At 43.3% G+C, this 19,570-nt stretch overlaps 1 protein-coding gene across 4 annotated transcripts; it reads right to left on the reverse strand.

Annotated features, from left to right (window-relative positions):
- Positions 1–325: 325 nt before the first annotated feature.
- On the reverse strand, positions 326–19,372 carry carf (calcium responsive transcription factor). 4 transcript variants are annotated; one of them, XM_048239561.1, is made up of 15 exons: positions 18,856–19,372; positions 17,331–17,464; positions 16,972–17,148; positions 16,091–16,208; positions 15,264–15,375; positions 13,597–13,675; positions 13,191–13,380; positions 12,434–12,551; positions 11,746–11,889; positions 9,983–10,246; positions 7,964–8,123; positions 6,899–6,962; positions 6,521–6,633; positions 4,465–4,813; positions 326–1,812 (listed from the first exon to the last, which is right to left on the reverse strand). In XM_048239561.1, the coding sequence occupies exons 2-15, from the start codon at positions 17,451–17,453 to the stop codon at positions 1,727–1,729; spliced, it is 2,097 nt and encodes a 698-aa protein (XP_048095518.1). In that variant the 5' UTR covers positions 17,454–17,464; positions 18,856–19,372; the 3' UTR covers positions 326–1,726. The 4 variants fall into 4 exon arrangements, with proteins under 4 accessions (XP_048095518.1, XP_048095521.1, XP_048095520.1 ...); XM_048239564.1 differs by having other exon boundaries at positions 18,851–19,372; XM_048239563.1 differs by lacking the exon at positions 18,856–19,372 and adding an exon at positions 18,610–18,819.
- Between the last annotated feature and the right edge of the window lie 198 nt (positions 19,373–19,570).

Genomic DNA, 19,570 nt, shown 5'->3' on the forward strand with positions numbered 1-19,570 from the left:
TAAAAAAGGACATATTCCCTTCAGCCATCCATCTCTCATCTCATCCATCTCTCATCTCATCCATTCATCCTTTCATTCATTCATCCTTTCATATCGTAGTTTAAGACCAGAGTGATGCATACTGTGTCAGGAAAATACTGTAGCCAGCTTGCAGTAGGGGTTGGGGCTAAACAGAGTTAACAGAAGGGAGTGTTAAGCTCACACAAGTGCATTGTGGGTAACCACAGTGGCAAAGAGTGACACATAAACATGGCCACTTAGAAACTTATCATCTTTGAAAAGATCTGGCTGGATCAGGGCTTCACACATGTATGTGCAGGTGTGTCTATGCAGAGAGCTCTTCCAAATGCTCTATACTGATTTCCATGCCCTGATACTGAAGCTGAACTGAGCCAAGCCAGCACATGATCCAACTCTACCACGTCTCAGGGTTACCCACAATGCACTGGTGTGAGTTTTATATCATACTAAGAGTCCTCCATTCCCACACACCGTTGTAAAGCTCTCTCACACTCTCTCTCTCTCCCTCCCTCCTTGCAGTAGGACAACTCTATCACACCGGCTGCTTCTCTGAAACCTGCCATTAGCTGCCTGTCGCTGCAGTGGCTTCTTAATCATCGTCCATCCTAAAGCTAATGCTTATAATTCACTCTGACCTCTGGTCTATTGCTACAGCAGAAGCTTCCCAGCCCAATGCTAATGCTAACTCATTGTTCTTGGCGTGGCGTAGAGCTCCAGTTAATCTGTCTAATTCTCTTTACAATTCTGAAACTCTCGCTACATCTCTACACAGCAAAAGCTGTGTTCGAAATCCTCACTATTTTGCTACATAGTGCTCCATGTAGTACACAACTACTCAGAGATAGTTATTCACTTGTCTATACAACAGTAGCTCCAACTCTTCCTGTTGACCTTTGGCCTCTGTAGAGTCACCGGATTCTCAGCCACAAGGCACTCCAGTGACATGATCAACAGTAGAAGCTATTGGCCCGCTCTACACAACAGTGGCTACTCTACCTGTTGACCTTTGGCCTTTGTAGATTCGGACTCCCGTCTGCCACAAGTCACTCCAGTGACCCTCTGGATGGCTAACAGTAGAAGCGATCAGCTCTCTCTACTCTCTCTGCAGTGCGATGGCGGTGTTCGTCTGACCTTGACCTTGACACCACTGGATACGTTCCACTGGATACCACGTTGCACATGGCACAGTGCCCCTGTCCCAGATGGGGCTGCTGAGACTCGAGGGGCCAGTATGGGACGAGGAACTGGTCCTTAGGGGCCGGCATAGGAGGTGGTTTTCTATGAAAACCTTTGGTTGCAACAAAGATCTCTACCAACGGAATACACAATGAAACCTGTGGACAAACTCAGCGTACTGACTCTCAATGAGAAGCCAGAGATGTGTTCAAACTGGCCATCTAGAAATGTTTGAGAAATGTCTGTATCACACACACACGCACACACCACAAGTCCTGAAACTAGTCACATGGTCTGTCACTTATGGGCATTGAAACACAGACAGCCACATACACCCATACACATACCCATGCATACATACACACACACACACACACACACACACAGGTCCACAAAGGGAATAGCATTCAGTTTTTCCCTGACAGAGTGAGAGTAAAGTTTTGCATGTGACAGAGTGGGCTAAAGTCAGTGTGTCTGTGTTAGTGAGTGTTTGTGCAGAAGTGTGTGTGTGTGTGTGTGTGTGTGTGTGTCAGTCCACCATAGGCTCATCTGAGTTGATGATGCTATCTTCGGTCTCTTCTTTCACCTGAACTGCGTCCTCTGGTGGTGTCAATGCTGAAAGAAAAAGCACACACACACACACACACACACACAACACACACACACACACACACACACACACACACACACATTCTCAATTACATTTGATTCAATAATAATAATAATAATAATAATAATAATAATAATAATAATAAAATGTATTTATATAGCACTTTTAAAGCACACCATTCAAATGGTTTTTAACATGCTAAGTAGTTTTTCCATTCAAAAGGTTTTCAAGGACAATTCCGGCGCAAAATTACCCTAGGGGTTAATAACATGTGTACCGAGTTCGTCGTTTTCATGCTAATCGAACTTGACCAGTTTTACCACAAACCGCTAATTAGCTTATAACATTAGTCTTCAGGGCACACGTAAAGTAAAAAGAAATCGCTATTTCTATACCACCAACAAGGCTCAAAATAGCACCACACTTCCACGGTAGACCTACATGTAAACCGAAGCATTGAGAACTTTGTAAGTGTACAGAGAGTTTATTAAAAAGATAGTTTAGAAACCGTACAGTTCACATATACAGGCTGGTGCCATCTTGGGAAAACAGTCACGTGACAATTCAGCTCACGTTGCACGACGTTGGACTGGAGCAACATGTCTCAGCAAAGTGATTAGACAGACTACAATACATACAAAATTCCGCTGCAAGAGTTCTCACCCTATATCAGGGGTATTCAATTAATCTTCAGCGAGGACCAGTTACGGAAAATTTCCTCAAGCAAAGGTCCGGAGCATCATAATGTTTAACGTGTGTTTAGGCTATGTATATATGTATGTATAATATTAGGATGGATGGATGGAGCCTAGTTATAGATAGATAGATAGATAGATAGATAGATAGATACTTTATTGATCCCAAAGGGGAAATTCAAGAAATAGAAGATTGTAGGCCTAGGCCTAATGTTTAATGTGAAATAAAATAAGTAGCCTAAAAGGCAACATTCGAAATGAGGAGAAATAAGGCAAGATAAGAGTAGCCTAATTGGGGAGAAAAACTGAGTAGCCTTGGCTATTTTTAAGATCTTAACATGCACTTAAAATAAAATTTGAGCTGAGGCAAGGATGGATATTCCACAGCTGGTTCCTTGAACCCATTAATCAGCAAGTTTTTAATTTTTTTAGTATTTTTTATGTTGACCCGAAATCCTGGAAACCCAGGAATATCACGTTGTTGGGCAGTGAATGCATGTAGGCTTAACTAGATTGTGGTGGATCAATCATATTGCCTTCTTAAATCGCAAAATATTCTGTGGTCTCAGTTCACTGTTGAATGGGCCTAGCCTACCCTATGCTTGTTCAAAATATATGCTTTGTCTAGTAGAGGTGCTTCAAATTGGCGCTTAAAATCGCCTGTCTCAGAATATATAGAAGAGGTCCAGGGCAATTCCGCGCAAAACTGTCACATCTATATTTAGTTGGCATTACGGACGACAGTTTTATAATGGTATTGCCCCCGTATCGTTATATAAAGCTCTGTTTCGCTGTCTAGCTTTCTCCTCTTTGAGCAATCGATGATTTGAAAATAACTTACTTATCGTTAACTTAGATATCCATCTGATTGTTTCTCGTCTCGTCTCCTCTCTCGCTTCGTTTCAGGCTATCAGTCTCTTCCCCATAGTAGGCTACTTTACTCACTGCTTCGACTTTATCAGAATTCACAGATTTTACTGGCTGAGTAGCAGCAAGCGAAATGATGGTTCCTGAAGCTCCTGAAGTAAATGCTGTTATCCTAACCAACGAAACATTTAGCGCAGCTTTGAAATCTTACGTGAAAATCTAAATTAGGCTATTATGGTCTGGGTCCGGATTAGGGATGGGGAAATTTTAAAAATCTTAACCGTGACTGAGCCTCATTAACGGTTAAAGTCGGTCACAATGCCATTTAAAACACAACAAGTTATCCCCATTTTATGGTTAGGCTCACACAATGTTAGTGCCCTTTGTATTATCATTTTCCCCAATCATTGTCCACTACTTGTGGAGGAATAAGGGTTTTGTTTTACATTGTTACAATTACCATCATGCCATAGTCAAAGTCACAAACGCAGCCACTAACAAGTAGTGAAGTTTGTCACAATATTGCAGTCAGGATTGCAATAGGCATTACATTGTTACAATTACCATCATGCCATAGTCAACAGCCACTAACAAGTAGTAACTTTTCAATAGGCTACCGCGCGGCGCTTAGCTTTTCCGCGTCCGTCAAAATGATTGTGAGAATGGGTGAGAATGGTGTATATCATATCGCCCCATACAATACAACACCAATAACACGTGTGTGCGCAGTGTAATAACAGACGCTGGCTGGCATTCGGGAGCTTTAAAAATAGTGTTTTTTTTTTAACCGGCGTCAGAAAACTTTAACCGGTCAACGTTGATTCGGTCAACCACCGGTTAAACGGCTACCGGTTAACATCCCTAGTCCGGATAGGATCACGTCACGGTCCGGACTCGGACCGCGGTCCGCCATTTGTTGATGGCTGCCCTATATCAACATATCATATCCATTCTCCAACAACTACACTGGCTCCCTGTGCAATTCAAAATGATCAAACATCCCTACATTTCAGTGGTTCTGACCTATTTAATCATGTGATGTTTGACATCCTAGCTGTCCAGTCAGTCCAACCCCCCACCCCCCTCCTTTATCACCTAGGGTGGCAGGGTCCACTATCTGCACTGGGATAGTCTGTCCGTCCTCCAGTAGTATCTGATGCATGGCTCCCCCCTCTCTGGTGAGGCCACCCAGGGCAGTCACACTGACCAGCTGCCCCATGCCCAGCAGTGCTGCTGGGGGCTCCGCTATACCACCTACTTCCACCAGGGTGGCGCTAGAGGGCAGGAAGGACGTGGGGCCCATCAGCAGCTGTGGCTGTGGGGCCAGAGAGGGGCTGCTGGGCTCTAGGAGGTCAGGGACAGCAGTGGAAGTTGAGGAGGAGGAAGAGGAGTGCTGAGGAAGAGCGCCATCTGCTGGGTTGGAGGCGGGTTGCAGCTGGATACCCTGTGGATGTGGACAAGGGTGAGGGAAAGGGAGAGGTCAGCAGACGTGTAACGTGTGCGTGTGTGTGTGTGTGTGTGTGTGTGTGTGTGTGTGTGTGTGAAAAGAGAGAGAGAGAGATTGTGTGTGTGTGCGTGAAAGAGAGAGAGAGAGAGAGAGAGATTGTGTGTGTGTGTGTGTGTGTGTGTGTGTGTGTGTGTGTGTGTGTGCGAAAGAGAGAGAGTGTGTGTGTGTGTGTGTGTGTGTGTCAATCTACCTGATGGTTATTGCCAACTTATTGTAATTTTGTGGGATATAGCGACACACGTAGACACCAGGCCAAGTGCAAAAAATCAATTGTTAGTCCAGTTGTCAATTTCACTACAGCAAACTGCACGTTCAGTGCAGGGGTGCTCTTGATATCTATTTCTGATATTGCTGTGAGCACTATAGGACCATGAGGTCATAGGTCATAGGTCAGAGGTCTTGGAAAAATTGTAAATCAAATGTATCTGTTTGCGTATGTTGACAATTAAGAAAAGTTATTGCACTGCTTTAAAACATATAAGTGTTCTGTTTATTATTCTGTTTTGGTTCACAAGCATTACTCTTGTGTTCTGTTTATTATTCTGTCTTATTACACGGCTCTTCACAATGCAAGTAGAACGCTCCATTGACTTGAATGGGATTTCCCAAAGTTCTAGCGGTCATTATTTTCGACTACAGGACCTCTGAAAAAATAATGGCCGCTGTCAATGGCAACGGAGTTTGTGCTTCTAATTCAGGTCTTTCATATCACTCCGCAACTACTGGAACTTCATTCAAAAGTAAAAAGCAGATGGTTGATCAGCTGTGTTCTAAAGAATGCGAACTATTTGTTTCTCAGCAAAAGCCACGATGAACGGTAACAAATAGCCTAGGCTATGTAGGCTAAAGAGTCACATCTTGGGGAGTTGATTGTTTTGTTTTGGCAAGTAACCGTGTAATAAGCGGGATATTGTATAGAACGTATAGATCATGTATCCCTTCAGGGCGGAACAAGACCCCGACACGCCGGTTCGCCCTGTCGGGACTTATTTTCCCAATAATGACTGGCGCTCTATAACATTATCCCTTACTTAGTCCACAAGCATGAACCTTATGTTCTGTTTATAATTACGCTTGCCAGACAAGCTGAGTCGCACAACTTGCAGTTGTGCAAATCAACCGCAGAGGAATGGAAAGAAATTCATGTCAGCTGTCTCGAAATATAAAGTCTGACCTAAAGGTCAAGATATGTAAACGTAATGATGTCTTAGGCCATTCAAGAATGAAAAAAGAAATGCTGCTTTAGGCCATGTGTTAACTGTCACAAACTGTCACACTCTATTTGTGTAACCAGAACATATAAAAGGAAGCTTACATGCAGAATATGTCAGAGTCTCGGTACAAAACATTTATTTTGTATCATTCTCTCTCTTTGCAAAGAAACGTAATACAATTGTTTGTTCTTTGGGATCACTGGCTCCTGTCTTTTTTGCGTCAAAGGTGTACTAAAATATCCAACAGGAGGTCAGAGGTGAGGCTGGTGTGGTGGGTCAGAGGTCAGAGGTGAGGCTGGTGTGGTGGGTCAAAGGTCAGAGGTGAGGCTGGTGTGGTGGGTGGGTCAGAGGTGAGGCTGGTGTGGTGGGTCAGAGGTGAGGCTGGTGTGGTGGGTCAGAGGTCAGAGGTGAGGCTGGTGTGGTGGGGCACCTGGAGCTGGGCGAAGATCTTGGGCTGCAGGGAGCTGAGGGAGCTGAAGAGCTGCACAGCCTCAGGGGAGAGAGTGTCACTGCCCTCCAGCACCGCACACTTCTGAGGAGTCACTGTGTGGGACACACACACACACACACAAACACACACACAAGCGCACACACACAGAAACATGCATGCGCACGCACATATAACAAGCACACATACATGCATGTACACACACACACACACACACACACACAGACACACAAAGCCAATACAGACAAGTTACACTCATGCTTTGTGGAGAAGCTTGTTCTCTATTATGGATAGCATCTCCTAGCACACAAGAAAAGGCAGGTCATTAGGCCAAAGGTCATATGGTTGCATATAGGTTACCTTCCATAGACGCAGGGGTCAGGGTGAGGGTCACAGTTTCCGTCAGGAGGTCATCCCCTGCCCACTGAGGGCGCAAGGAAAGAACACACAAAACATACCATCAGCTGAGGGTTCTGCAGCGCAAGCCAAGAACACAGAACCCACAGACTGCACTAAGCATTCCAGAGAGGAACAACAGAACATTCTATCCATTATCAGATTATTCAGAACAACAAGCAATAATATCCGTGGGGTTATGCCAAGTGCAAACTGGACCAGATTTTTTTTTTATTTAAGTGAGCAGACAGAAGGACAGACACACACAGACACAGGCACACATACACCACACACACACTAGGGGTGTAACGGTACACAAAAATAACGCTTCGGTGCATACCTTGGTTTTCAAGTAACAGTTGGTTCATTTTCGGTGCAGTAAACTTGTAGGTACTGCTAACCTAAAATTCACTGATAATATTGCTGATGCTCAACGGGAATAGTATTTTGAAAAGGTGTCAAATGTTTTTTGATGTTAATTGACTAAACTGACACATATGGTATGCCACTTAATATATTTGTGTGGGAACTCGGAATTTGAAACAAGGTCCACAAGCAAAAAAGCCTATTGATGATTACTGTTAGAGACTGCATTTGGTACATTCGGTACACATCTGTATTGAACCTAACGTCCTGTACCTTATTGGTTCTGTACGAATGTGTGTACCTTTACACCCCTAACACACACACACACACACACACACACACACACACACACACAAACAAACAAGCACACAGACACACACACGCGCATGTGCACACACAAACAAGCACACATACATGCATGCACACATACACACACACACACACACACACACACACACACACACACACACACACACACACACACACACAGACAAATAAAGGATCACAATACCCTCTGTTCCTAACAGGGGCGAAGGTGACAAGTATTACTGATACCATGCTCTACGAATCTGAGCAACTGCACTCTTTTACTAACTGCTGAGGCCACTTTAATACTGTAACACATTCCACCGCAGCGCAGAGTGTGTTTGTTTGACCTCTGACCTGTGGGTCGCCGGGGGGCGCGGGGCAGCCCAGCTGCTGCTGCATGGCTTTCTGGGCTTCGTGGATGTGGTTCTTGATGTCGTTGACCGTGGGGAAGTAGCACAGGTTGTGCCTCTCCGGAACCTTCTCTGCCTTGAACATCTCACGCTCGACAAACTTCCTGGGAGGGAGGGAAAGACGGAGAGAGAGACAGAGAAAGAGACAGAGAAAGAGACAGAGAAAGAGACAGAGAGACGGGAGAGAGAGACAGAGAAAGAGACAGAGAAAGAGACAGAGAAAGAGACAGAGAAAGAGACGGAGAAAGAGAGCACTTGAGCACCTTTGATGAACTTGTGGCCTTGGCTACTAATAGACCAGTGGTTCTCAAAGTGTGGGGTGGGTCCCATGGGGGGCCCACTGGCTAGCACTCTGGATTTGTAACCGGAGGGTTGCCAGTTCGAGCCCCGACCAGTGGGCCGCGGCTGAAGTGCCCTTGAGCAAGGCACCTAACCCCTCACTGCTCCCCGAGCGCCGCCCGTTGAAGCAGTCAGCTCACTGCGCCGGGATTAGTGTGTGCTTCACCTCACTGTGTGTTCACTGTGTGTTCACTGTGTGCTGTTTGTGTTTCACTAATTCACCGATTGGGTTAAATGCAGAGACCAAATTTCCCTCACGGGATCAAAAAGTATATATACTTATACTATACTTATACTTATTAGTGGGGAATAGAGACAGGTGAGTCAGGTGGGCCGTGATGAACAGGAGAATTTCTTTTTTTTTTGTTAATCTTTAATAATGCCTTTCTTTTTTTTGAAAGGTCACAGATTCAAAACAAAATAGTCAAACACAAGCATAGGAGTCATAATCAGACTGACATATGAATTAAAATAGCATCTTATCCAGCAGACCAAGACAGGAAATGCAACGTGGAACCCTTTTTTAAACATTCTCATTTTGCTGAGTTGATGGGGTCAGGTGGGGCTTAAAAAATTCCCTACCTCCAAAGTAGGGAATGAGAGAGAACATTTGAGAACCACTGTAATAGACGATGCACCTGTCAAACCTCTGACCTGGAGCATCCCCATTACTGTATTTAATTATTTGCTCGTTTGATAAGGACAGTGCTCAATGATACAAACATACAGTATATAAGCCACAGCAAGCTGTATGGGGTAAATTTCATCTGTAGTCCCTGGCCAGTTTTTAAAAACCTAGAATAGAGAGATTAGCTATCACATGAGATTGATTACAGCTACAACTGAAACATGCTGACTGGTACCCAGACCAGTGTGATGTGTACCCATCAAACAGACAATGGAAATCATACAATGCAATACACATAGATGCAAGGCAGAGTCTTTAATTTCTCAGAAATTCTAATCTGATTACACCTGATTACATATTATGATCACATTTGGTTTGCTTTGAGCCAGGTCTTAAAGGGACACCAGGCAACGTTTTTGTGTTAATTACTCATCTTCGTAAGTCGGTATATGGTTAAATGACTCATTACAGGGCGAATGAAGACTCTCACCGCCCTTACTGCCTGTAGGAAGAATATCCCCTTGCAAGTTCAGTGTATCGTACCCGCCGACCCGAAGCAGGATCAGTTTACATCCTGCATCCACAGCACAGAGGCAGGCTAACGAAACGCTAGCGATTGTTGCAAACGTGTGTATAATGGCAGAGCCGGCGAAGAAGCAGCGGAAACCCTTGACGGAAGACACAAAGAAAAGGAAAAGAGCTTCAGACCGAGCGAGGGGGAGTTTCGTAGAGAAAAAGCATCAGGCTTGCCTGGTGTCCCTTTAAGGTTGTGGTTGTGTTTAAGCTGGATAGCAATTACTTTCTCTTAAGTCAGAGGGTAACAGGGTTCTTAAGTCAGAGGGTAACAGGGCTCTTAAGTCAGAGGGTAACAGGCTCTTAAGTCAGACGCTAACAGGGCTCTTAAATCTGAGGGTAACAGGGCTCTTAAATCTGAGGGTAACAGGGCTCTTAAATCTGAGGGTAACAGGGCTCTAAAGACAGAGGCTCACATCTCACCTTAGCTGTTTGCGGACTGTGTACACCTGGCTGTGTCCCTGTGACACCAGCTGCTTGATCTTTTCAGCTACTAGCGGGTGCAAGCGAGAGGGCATGCAGCTGTCATCATCCAGGGAGCCGTCATCCTCTTCTTCCTCCTCCTCCTCTGGCCCTAGTAGCCCCTCCCCATCGTCCTCTGATAGGGGCAGAGACACAGGGGGGAGGGGCGGGGCCTCCATATCGTGGTACAGGTGAGCTTTCTGGGTAGGTAGCTGGAGATAGTACCTGTGCAGGTGGGGAGAAAGGATATTAAATACATATTAAATACCACCTGAAGTCAGATACGTGTTCCTACAAATTAACACTAGTACATTTTACCAAATTGAATATTATATGAAAAGAAAAAACGTCATTCTCACAGCTATGGGCAAAATAACCCTTGGACTCTTTGGGGCAATGTACTGTACTGTATGTCACTTGAAGAAATTAGCAAGAAATACTTGATTAGAGTAACTTTAAATCCAATAACTGGCTAACATGACTGCTTATCACTAACGTTCAATATTGTTGTGGCCATCATAATATTAATAATAACATCACAATATTTTCACACAGAACGCATCTCATTCTCAGAATCAGGCAAAATGTTAAGGTATGAAGAATAGTAAGTGAATAAGAATATTCACTACTGGTCTATATTCAGACTACTGGTAAGATACGTATGCATGATGATTACTTTTAGAGACCATGTCTTTACAAATGTTGGCATTTCTGGGTTGCTCTCCATGGAAGAATTAATAGCTATGCCTTTTGGAATCCATTTTCAATGCCTTTTAGCACTACAATGGTACCCAATTAGTCATAGAGTTACATAGTATACATAGTGTAATATCGATTAGTGCTGGGCGGTATGACCAAAATGTATATCACGGTATTTTTCAAAATTCTTACGGTTTCACGGTATATGACGGTATTTTTTTTTCCATGCATAATCAGATGTTCACAGCATTTTCTACAGGTTGAGAGAGGAATTGCTGCAGTACATTGACTAAGGATGGTCTATTTCACTGTCATGATGTAGAATAACTCCACACTAGTGGTAATGCAGTTTTGCATGGCCCCAGAAAATTATGCTGTTTACAAAGAGCCACTCATGATTCTAATGAAGAATCTAATCAGAATGCAAAGACAATTGCAGTCAAAATACAGAACTTTTACTGTGCAAATTTCACAAACATTAAACTTCACTGTGTTCGGTGGGTTGCTAACTAACGACATCACCTACTAGCCAGCCAGTTACAGCTGTTGAACAATCTCAATAGAATTTTCGTGATGGTAAATCCCTTTCAAAGCAGTATCCCTTAACATTTTTCCTTAACTAAAGAAACAATTTAAGGTATTCTGTGCAACACCCTTACCTAAGGATAAATTAAGCCTTAAGGGTCATACTTCAGCGGAAAAACTTAAGGTGTTTTGTCCCGTCTGAAACACTGTCGCGCGGCGCAGCATTCCAAACGTTGTGTAATCAAATACACCGGTATGGCGGTATATTAAAAATTCATATCATAACGAAAATATACACCGATTTACGGTGTGAACCGGTATACCGCCCAGTCCTAATATCGATCGTCCCAAGTGCACATTGGCAATGTCAGAGACTTCACTATCCATTGTATAAGTTGGGGTCACATCAGACTGAGTCTGAACCCATTATTTTAAGGCAAAAGAGCTGCATTGTGGCAGCATTAGTGCAATAGGAACTGTTATAATCAGCGATTGCTTACCTTATGACTCCTCCGATGTCCCTTAGACTCTTCTTCAGGTTGAAGAAAGCCTTCTCCTGCTCCTGACGAACCACCTTCTTGTCCACCTTTGGGTCTGTCGGCACGCGGTACTCCGGAAACTTTCGCACCTTCTTAATGTAGATCCTAAAAGACCAGGGAGATGTCAGTGTGACGGCAAAGCTGCCTACTAGAAGTGTTAATTAATTAAAGATACCCTAACAAAGGTGCCCTAATAACAACAATGCTGCTATGATGTCGTTTGAACGGTCAAAGAGAGTATTTAAGTGAGAATGTATAGACTGTAGGTTTTTTGTATATTTTTGTTCAATGACACTGTTGGGGCTGATTTCAACCTTGAGAATCTACAAAACAGCAGAGCATATTAAAAGAATGTTCATAGGTTCCGCATAGATCTGACCACTACTATGGAGGTTCTGCATAGATCTGACCACTACTATCTGACCACTACATGGAGGTTCCGCATAGATCTGACCACTACTATGGAGGCTTCAAAAATGCTTTCATGCTTTAACTTGGTCTTCACTTTTTTATGACTTAAGGATATGAAAGTATGCTGTCCAAACATTTTGCAGCCATTTTGGTTCACACAGCAGGGAGACAATAATGACCTGTGTGTGTGTGTGTGTGTGTGTGTGTGTGTGTCGTGCATATATGTGTGTGTGTGTACCTGGCAGGACAGGTGGCTTTGTAGTTTGCACTCTGACTCTCAAGCTCTGAACTCTTCTTTGGCTGGAGGCCTTTTCGCCGTGGACCAAACTGGCATTCCATGACAATCGCCCGGCTCCCTAGATACAAACACACACACACACACACACACACACACAGGTCATGCCATGGATTTTTGTGAATTTTGATACTGAAGATAGGTGAAGGTCTGCTAAAGCTAAAGCTGAAGTTGTTTTTTCGGAACCGAAAAGTTTTCTTGCCTACTAAGTGAGACCACTAGTGCTATGTTGTGCATAAAGCGGATTCAAATGGGACAGATAGAAGCAAACGTGCCCGGCGGACTTTTTTCTTTAAAGTTTCTTTTTTCTTTTTAAAATTTCTGAATGGTGTTGTGTGAGTTCTTAGTTGTTTGTTCGAATCGGGAGGATAATTTGCATGGTGGATTTAAGCCTACCAAATTGAAATCAAAGCATCAATTCCACTCTCACATAAGTATAGCCTACACACACACTTCAAACAAGCAAACGCAGCGCATACCGGTCATAATTATTCAACCTGACAGAGCAGATTGCCTGCATTTTTGCGGTGACATGACAAAAATATTTAAGACCCATCCAATCGGAATTTAAGACAATGTATTATTGTACTATAAGGCCATATATTTCACATGCTATTGACCCTCCTGGGGGTCTGAAATAATAAATAAATATTTGAATAACAAGAGCAGTGATAGTCTGACTGACGGGAGGCGCTCTAACCTGCGTTGACGAATGGGATGCCGTCGTAGGGGACGTACTGGGACTTCCACATGAGGCGTGTGGCGGCCTTGGCGGGAGAGGGCGACTGGCGTGTGCCGAACACCGCCTGCGTCTGCTGCTTGTGCAGAAGAAGCACTGCCTCCAACTCCGCCTCCGTGCTGCAGTAACCGCGGTAGGAGTCGCCAATCTTCTGCTCCAGAACAGGAAGAAAGGGAGGCGGACAAGAAGTGCCCAATTAGAACAGAGTTTCCCTACAACATGTTTGCATTGTGTACTTGCATTGCAATGAAGACATTGAGAATGAATAAACACACAGATACATACATAATACAGTAGAGAGTGCTTTGTGTCATAGAGTCACTAGATACATTTAGGTAACTGTGTGTGTGTGTGTGTGTGTTCTGACCTCACAGCTGCGTAGCCTCAGGGCCCAGCTGGGTGCATTACGAGGGAGGGGCTTCAATGGAGTCACAAAGGCATCCGCGCTAGAAGACGTGGTGTACATAAGACGTTTACACACACACACACACACAGCTAGAAGAGGTGGTGTACATAAGACGTTTACACACACACACACACACACACACTAGAAGGCGCGGTGTACATAAAGACGCGTTTACACACACACACACAGAACACACACACACACACACAGCTAGAAGACGTGGTGTACATAAGACGTTTACACACACACACACACACACACAGCTAGAAGACGTTTACACACACACACACACAGCTAGAAGAGGTGGTGTACATAAGACGTTTACACACACACACACACACACACAGCTAGAAGACGTGGTGTACATAAGATGTTTACACACACACACACACACACACACAGCTAGAAGACGTGGTGTACATAAGACGCTTACACACACACACACACACACACACACAGTTAGAAGACAAAGGTGTACACACAATAATTTACACACACACACACAGCTAGAAGGTGGTGTACATAAGACGTTTACACACACACACACACACACACACAGCTAGAAGACGTGGTGTACATAAGACGTTTACACACACACACACACACACACACAGCTAGAAGACGTGGTGTACATAAGACGTTTACACACACACACACACACACACACACACACACACACACACAGCTAGAAGAGGTGGTGTACATAAGACGTTTACACACACACACACACACACACACACACACACACACAGCTAGAAGACGTGGTGTACATAAGACGTTTACACACACACACACACACACACACAGCTAGAAGACGTGGTGTACATAAGACGTTTACACACACACACACACACACACAGTTTTAGAAGGCGTGGTGTACATAAGACGCGGTTTACACACACACACACACACACACACACAGCTAGAAGACGTGGTGTACATAAGACGTTTACACACACACACAGACACAGCTAGAAGACGTGGTGTACATAAGACGTTTACACACACACACACACACACACAGCTAGAAGACGTGGTGTACATAAGACGTTTACACACACACACACACACACACAGCTAGAAGACGTGGTGTACATAAGACGTTTACACACACACACAGACACAGCTAGAAGACGTGGTGTACATAAGACGTTTACACACACACACACACACAGCTAGAAGACGTGGTGTACATAAGACGTTTACAGACACACACACAGACACAGCTAGAAGACGTGGTGTACATAAGACGTTTACAGACACACACACAGACACAGCTAGAAGAGGTGGTGTACACAAGACGTTTACAGACACACACACAGACACAGCTAGAAGAGGTGGTGTACACAAGACGTTTACAGACACACACACAGACACAGCTAGAAGACGTGGTGTACATAAGACTTTTACAAACACACACACTTGTAGATATGCACACATACAATTCATACATTCATAATTCGTTCAATGCAAATATTTACATGTATGTGTACTCTGCACAATGACAATAAAGTTGTTGTAAATATTTCATTAAAATATGTATCAATATGTAGGCCTATACTGCACTTACAAACCACAATGTGAATCACAATGTGAATCCAGCAAGGCTGGTGTTCAGCAGGACTTACCTTTTGGAGTTGGGGTCGGTCTCAGTCGTAGCGTTGCCTGCAATGCCACTGATGGCTGTAAGGGTGACCGTCTGGAGTGGCTCCTGACTGAAGGATTTCTGACCACCTGATCCTGGGGAACCAGGAAGTAGATAGATAGATAGATAGATAGATAGATAGATAGATAGATACTTTATTGATCCCCAAGGGGAAATTCAAGGTCTCAGTAGCATACTGACATCACACACAACATGCACTTACAGCAGAAATGGTAAATATAAGTATAAACATATAACTAAACTCCACTGTACAATAGAGACAGTATAAGATAAGAAAAACTAACAAAACTAAATCCTAAATATACTTTATAAATTAAATAAAAAAAATCCACAGTGTGCTTGAGGGTGATCGAGCATGAGACGCTTGCAGTGACAGGGCCGGGACTGGCCTGTAGTTCTGTGTGCATGGTGAGGTGCTCAAGAGAGTGAGCATTTCCACCAGTTTGAAAAGGAACCAAGGATGCGTCACCAACAGGAGTGTTGCATGCATAAACAAGAGTTTATGATATGCATAAACGGGAGGATGATCTGACAGTTGTCCCGTTAAAACAGCTGTATAAAATGCTGGTGAATGTCTGCAGTGTAGAGCTAGTTGACTAGTTTTGTTTACTCATGGCAACAGTTGTGAGCGTGAAAACGGGGTGCAAATGGATAGGGAGTAACTAGTGTCGGAAAGGGCCAAAGTCTGCTCCTTGGCTAAATGTCCCATTATGAGGATGTGACTGAGGTAAGGGCTGAGGAAGTGATGTAATAGGACATTATGATGCAGTAAGAGGGTGTGATTTATACCGGTTGTCTCAGCAATGTCCAACAGCTGGCCATGAGGAATCAGCACTTGAGATGCTGTAAGTTGATTGGATGGGATCATGTACACCTGTCCATTCTGTGACTGTCCTGTCACAATGACCTACTCAACAAAAACACATACACACACACACACATAAATAAAAATGGTTTATGTTCATTAAAATTATCATATATTGGTGCATTAATATTAAGTCATACAATTTATATATTGTCTGTTCCACATTGAAACTGTTAATCTAAAACCATCTACAGCATGCAACCATCCACACTAGGCTCCAAAACTGAGATAATGTAGCTCATCCTATGCCAAGTGAAACTCACTGAACTATGCTTTCACAGACTGCATCTGTCTAATCACATCTCGTCAGCATACTGACATGTCTTCACATGCCTGTTGTCTCAGTTATGAATCTCTACCCCTCAATGTCTCTATCCATTCACACTGCAGGTTCTGTTCAGCTCTTCCAGAGCTGTTCACTAGGGCCTGACCAGCAGATTTCTTCCAATGTCAAAAGCATGGACAAAGCATGTACAGTCAGACAGACTTGACAGCCGCCGCCATGACGATTGCGGTTCAGTTCTATTTTTGTCTGCGCTGCTCAATAAAATCCACTGTTTATCCAATGCTTGTAAGTTGAAAAAAAGTAGCGCTGATGTGCGTCGCAAGTGGCAACGCAACTCATGTCGGTGGCTATCTGAGTGTTCAAGGGAACGTCAGCTGTAAACATGTTGCTGCAGCAGGTGCCAGTAATCATATCAGACAAAGTAGACAAAACAGACAAAAATAAACAAGATATAAATGTATGTCATTGCAGATAACACTTCCTCTGACCATCCCAACTCAGGGTTGTGGCATCTCTCACCATGCGTTCACACTGCAGCGCCTGCCCATTCTGGTCCAGGATGATGAACTCCTCCAGCTGGTTCGGCCCTGTGACTGTGGGAAGAGCTTGGATGGCTGGGGCAGATTTCCCAGTGTTCGGATTGGTCAAAGGCTGCTCTTGAAGTTCTTCCTTTGCTTGATCATCCTTGTCAATGTCCTGAGAGTAAAATGACACAGGTTATGTGCATGCAAAAACTGACAGCTGTGTGTATTACATGGTAGACATGGTATTGATAGCCACCTTGGGTAAGTGTTGTATAATGCCCAAGAGCTTAAACAGAGGTTTTTTTTTATGCTGGCTATATCCATCATCTTAAGCTAAAAGTAAAAAAAGTAGACCTCAGCCACCGGCCCATCTGTGTGTGTTTGATCCTGGCCACTGGTCTCTGGAGTAGAGGATTCTGGGAGATAGAGTTCTTTCAAGTTTGAAGCTGCCTCCTCACTCTGTACTTCTTCCTCCATTTTTCAATGGCCTACCACACAATAGTATGCCAGTTACTCAACATGTTTATCATCAAAACACTTGATACATAGTCAATAAAATAAGATTTCTGAGTTAACCAGACCAAATTAATATCTACTTTTACACTTACAAAACAATCACATTACTGTACTAGTGTAGAAGTGATGTTCGGTTGTTGATTAGCCATTTTAGCATTCAAAAATGATTTATTTTGGATGCAATCAATGGTGCTCTAGTCAAGGTGTTTTGTATAATAATGCCAACTCATCATAAAGTCATAAAGGATTGTTAGGGTCATATTATGATGCATGGTGCATATAGTGACAGTACAGCAGAATGTGCAGAGGTATGTTTCATAGTTCAGTTGTGTAACTTGAAACAAATATTCCGCATCTTCTGCACTATACAGAATAGAATATAGAATAACACAATACTTGCAGTGATACATTACACACTGCTTTACTAAATCTTATCAGGTAAGTGTTGTGTTTCTCTGTGCTAAGCATTTAAACTTCAATTTGTTTCATATTTTGTGGTTTACTGTTCAGATGGACCATGTCTGAGCTGAGACCTCAATAAAGTTTAGGCTACTTGATTAACGTTACTTGATCTGGAGGCTGGGGGTAGGTCGGACACCTTGCTGACTACCAGATCTGTCATTTATTAGGACTTTGAGCCAAATGGAAATGTCAAGTAACTGTGACTTTGTAAACATTTGCTTAGATGCTAGGTAGCTTGCACAGCTACCGCTGAGTTCCTATACGGCTTTACTGAGGTTCACGCACTGAAACACTAGCAGACTTTATCCAACAAGATGCAATTTCAGTTTATGGGAAATTGTAATATTACATGTCACGTTACATCCGTCTACATGTATATGGTCAACATGACATGCAAAGCTAACAGCTACGGTATTCTGCATCTGCAGTTAGCACGCTAGTACCGCCATCGAGAAGCTAACTTGGCTAGTCGGCTTGACTACACTGACAGTAGGATTCTTTTGTTAACGTTACAGGGGAAGCTGTCCGTAAATGAGTAGCAAACGTAAAAGATACATAATCGCATGTATTTCGACAGATCAGAATCCAAAAATACAGCTAGCTTGGTACATTAGCCTGCTTGTGCAAAGACCTAAAATCGCACCAATTCAACCACCTTGTACGTTATCGGTCGAGTAACGTAAGCACACAATCGTTGAAACGCCATGTTGAGCTGTATGTCAACGCTAGCGCTCCGGCTACGACTGAAAAAATAATGTATGAGAAAATGTGGCCTCAGAGAAGCGAGTGACCCTATTTAGCCTATCTCTCCATCAACAGTGTGTAGCCTGTGTCCCACATGGGTTGTGAGTGTCGAAATAAACAGAGGAAGCACTGAAAATTCAAAACGAGTCTACTCAACCTCGTCTTCATCCGGATTTTCAGGTCGTCCCAGCTGCCACAGTAACGCGAAGTTCGTCTGCTTCACGGTGCTTTTTGACTCAAAGATCGCTCCGTATAGCAGATAATTGCTCTAGTGGGCAGAAACATCGAAAATACGGAAGTACAGAAATGAATCCCAAAAAATTTAAATCATTTTTTCCATTACTGTACATGAGCTAATCTAGGAGGATTCTGTGTTAACAATAATAAGTAGTCTAAACCATGTATAGTGGCCTATAGTTATTGCTGTTTGTAAAGTAGACTACTAGCAGAGAATGTCTAATAGACCCCGTAGACGGCCTCTGCTACTAGTGAAACGCATTGAAAACCTTTGAGAGCAGCTGTAAAGTAAGTAGTGTGGCATCAAAGCCCACTGCTCACTTAAAAAAGCCAACAGACACTACGTGCAAAAGACCTCTAAAATATTCTTATCTAAAGTCCATTCTGACTCCCAGAGCTCTGCTGACTCCTGTGCACGCGCGCCCCCGTGTGATAATGGTGATAGTGACAGGGGATCCATTTAGCTACAGCTTTCAGGGTTGAAAGCTTTCTATGGTCACAATAATATAAAATAGTTTACATAATATTATTTGCATATTCTGTCAAATTAATTCTAGATATGTTTTATTGGCTGAAAGTTTGTTTTGTAGCCCAACATAAGCACATATCCTAATAAATTAATACATTATTCATGT

Source organism: Alosa alosa, chromosome 3 (assembly GCF_017589495.1).
Source record: "Alosa alosa isolate M-15738 ecotype Scorff River chromosome 3, AALO_Geno_1.1, whole genome shotgun sequence".
In the NCBI taxonomy this organism is placed as follows: Eukaryota; Metazoa; Chordata; class Actinopteri; order Clupeiformes; family Clupeidae; genus Alosa; species Alosa alosa.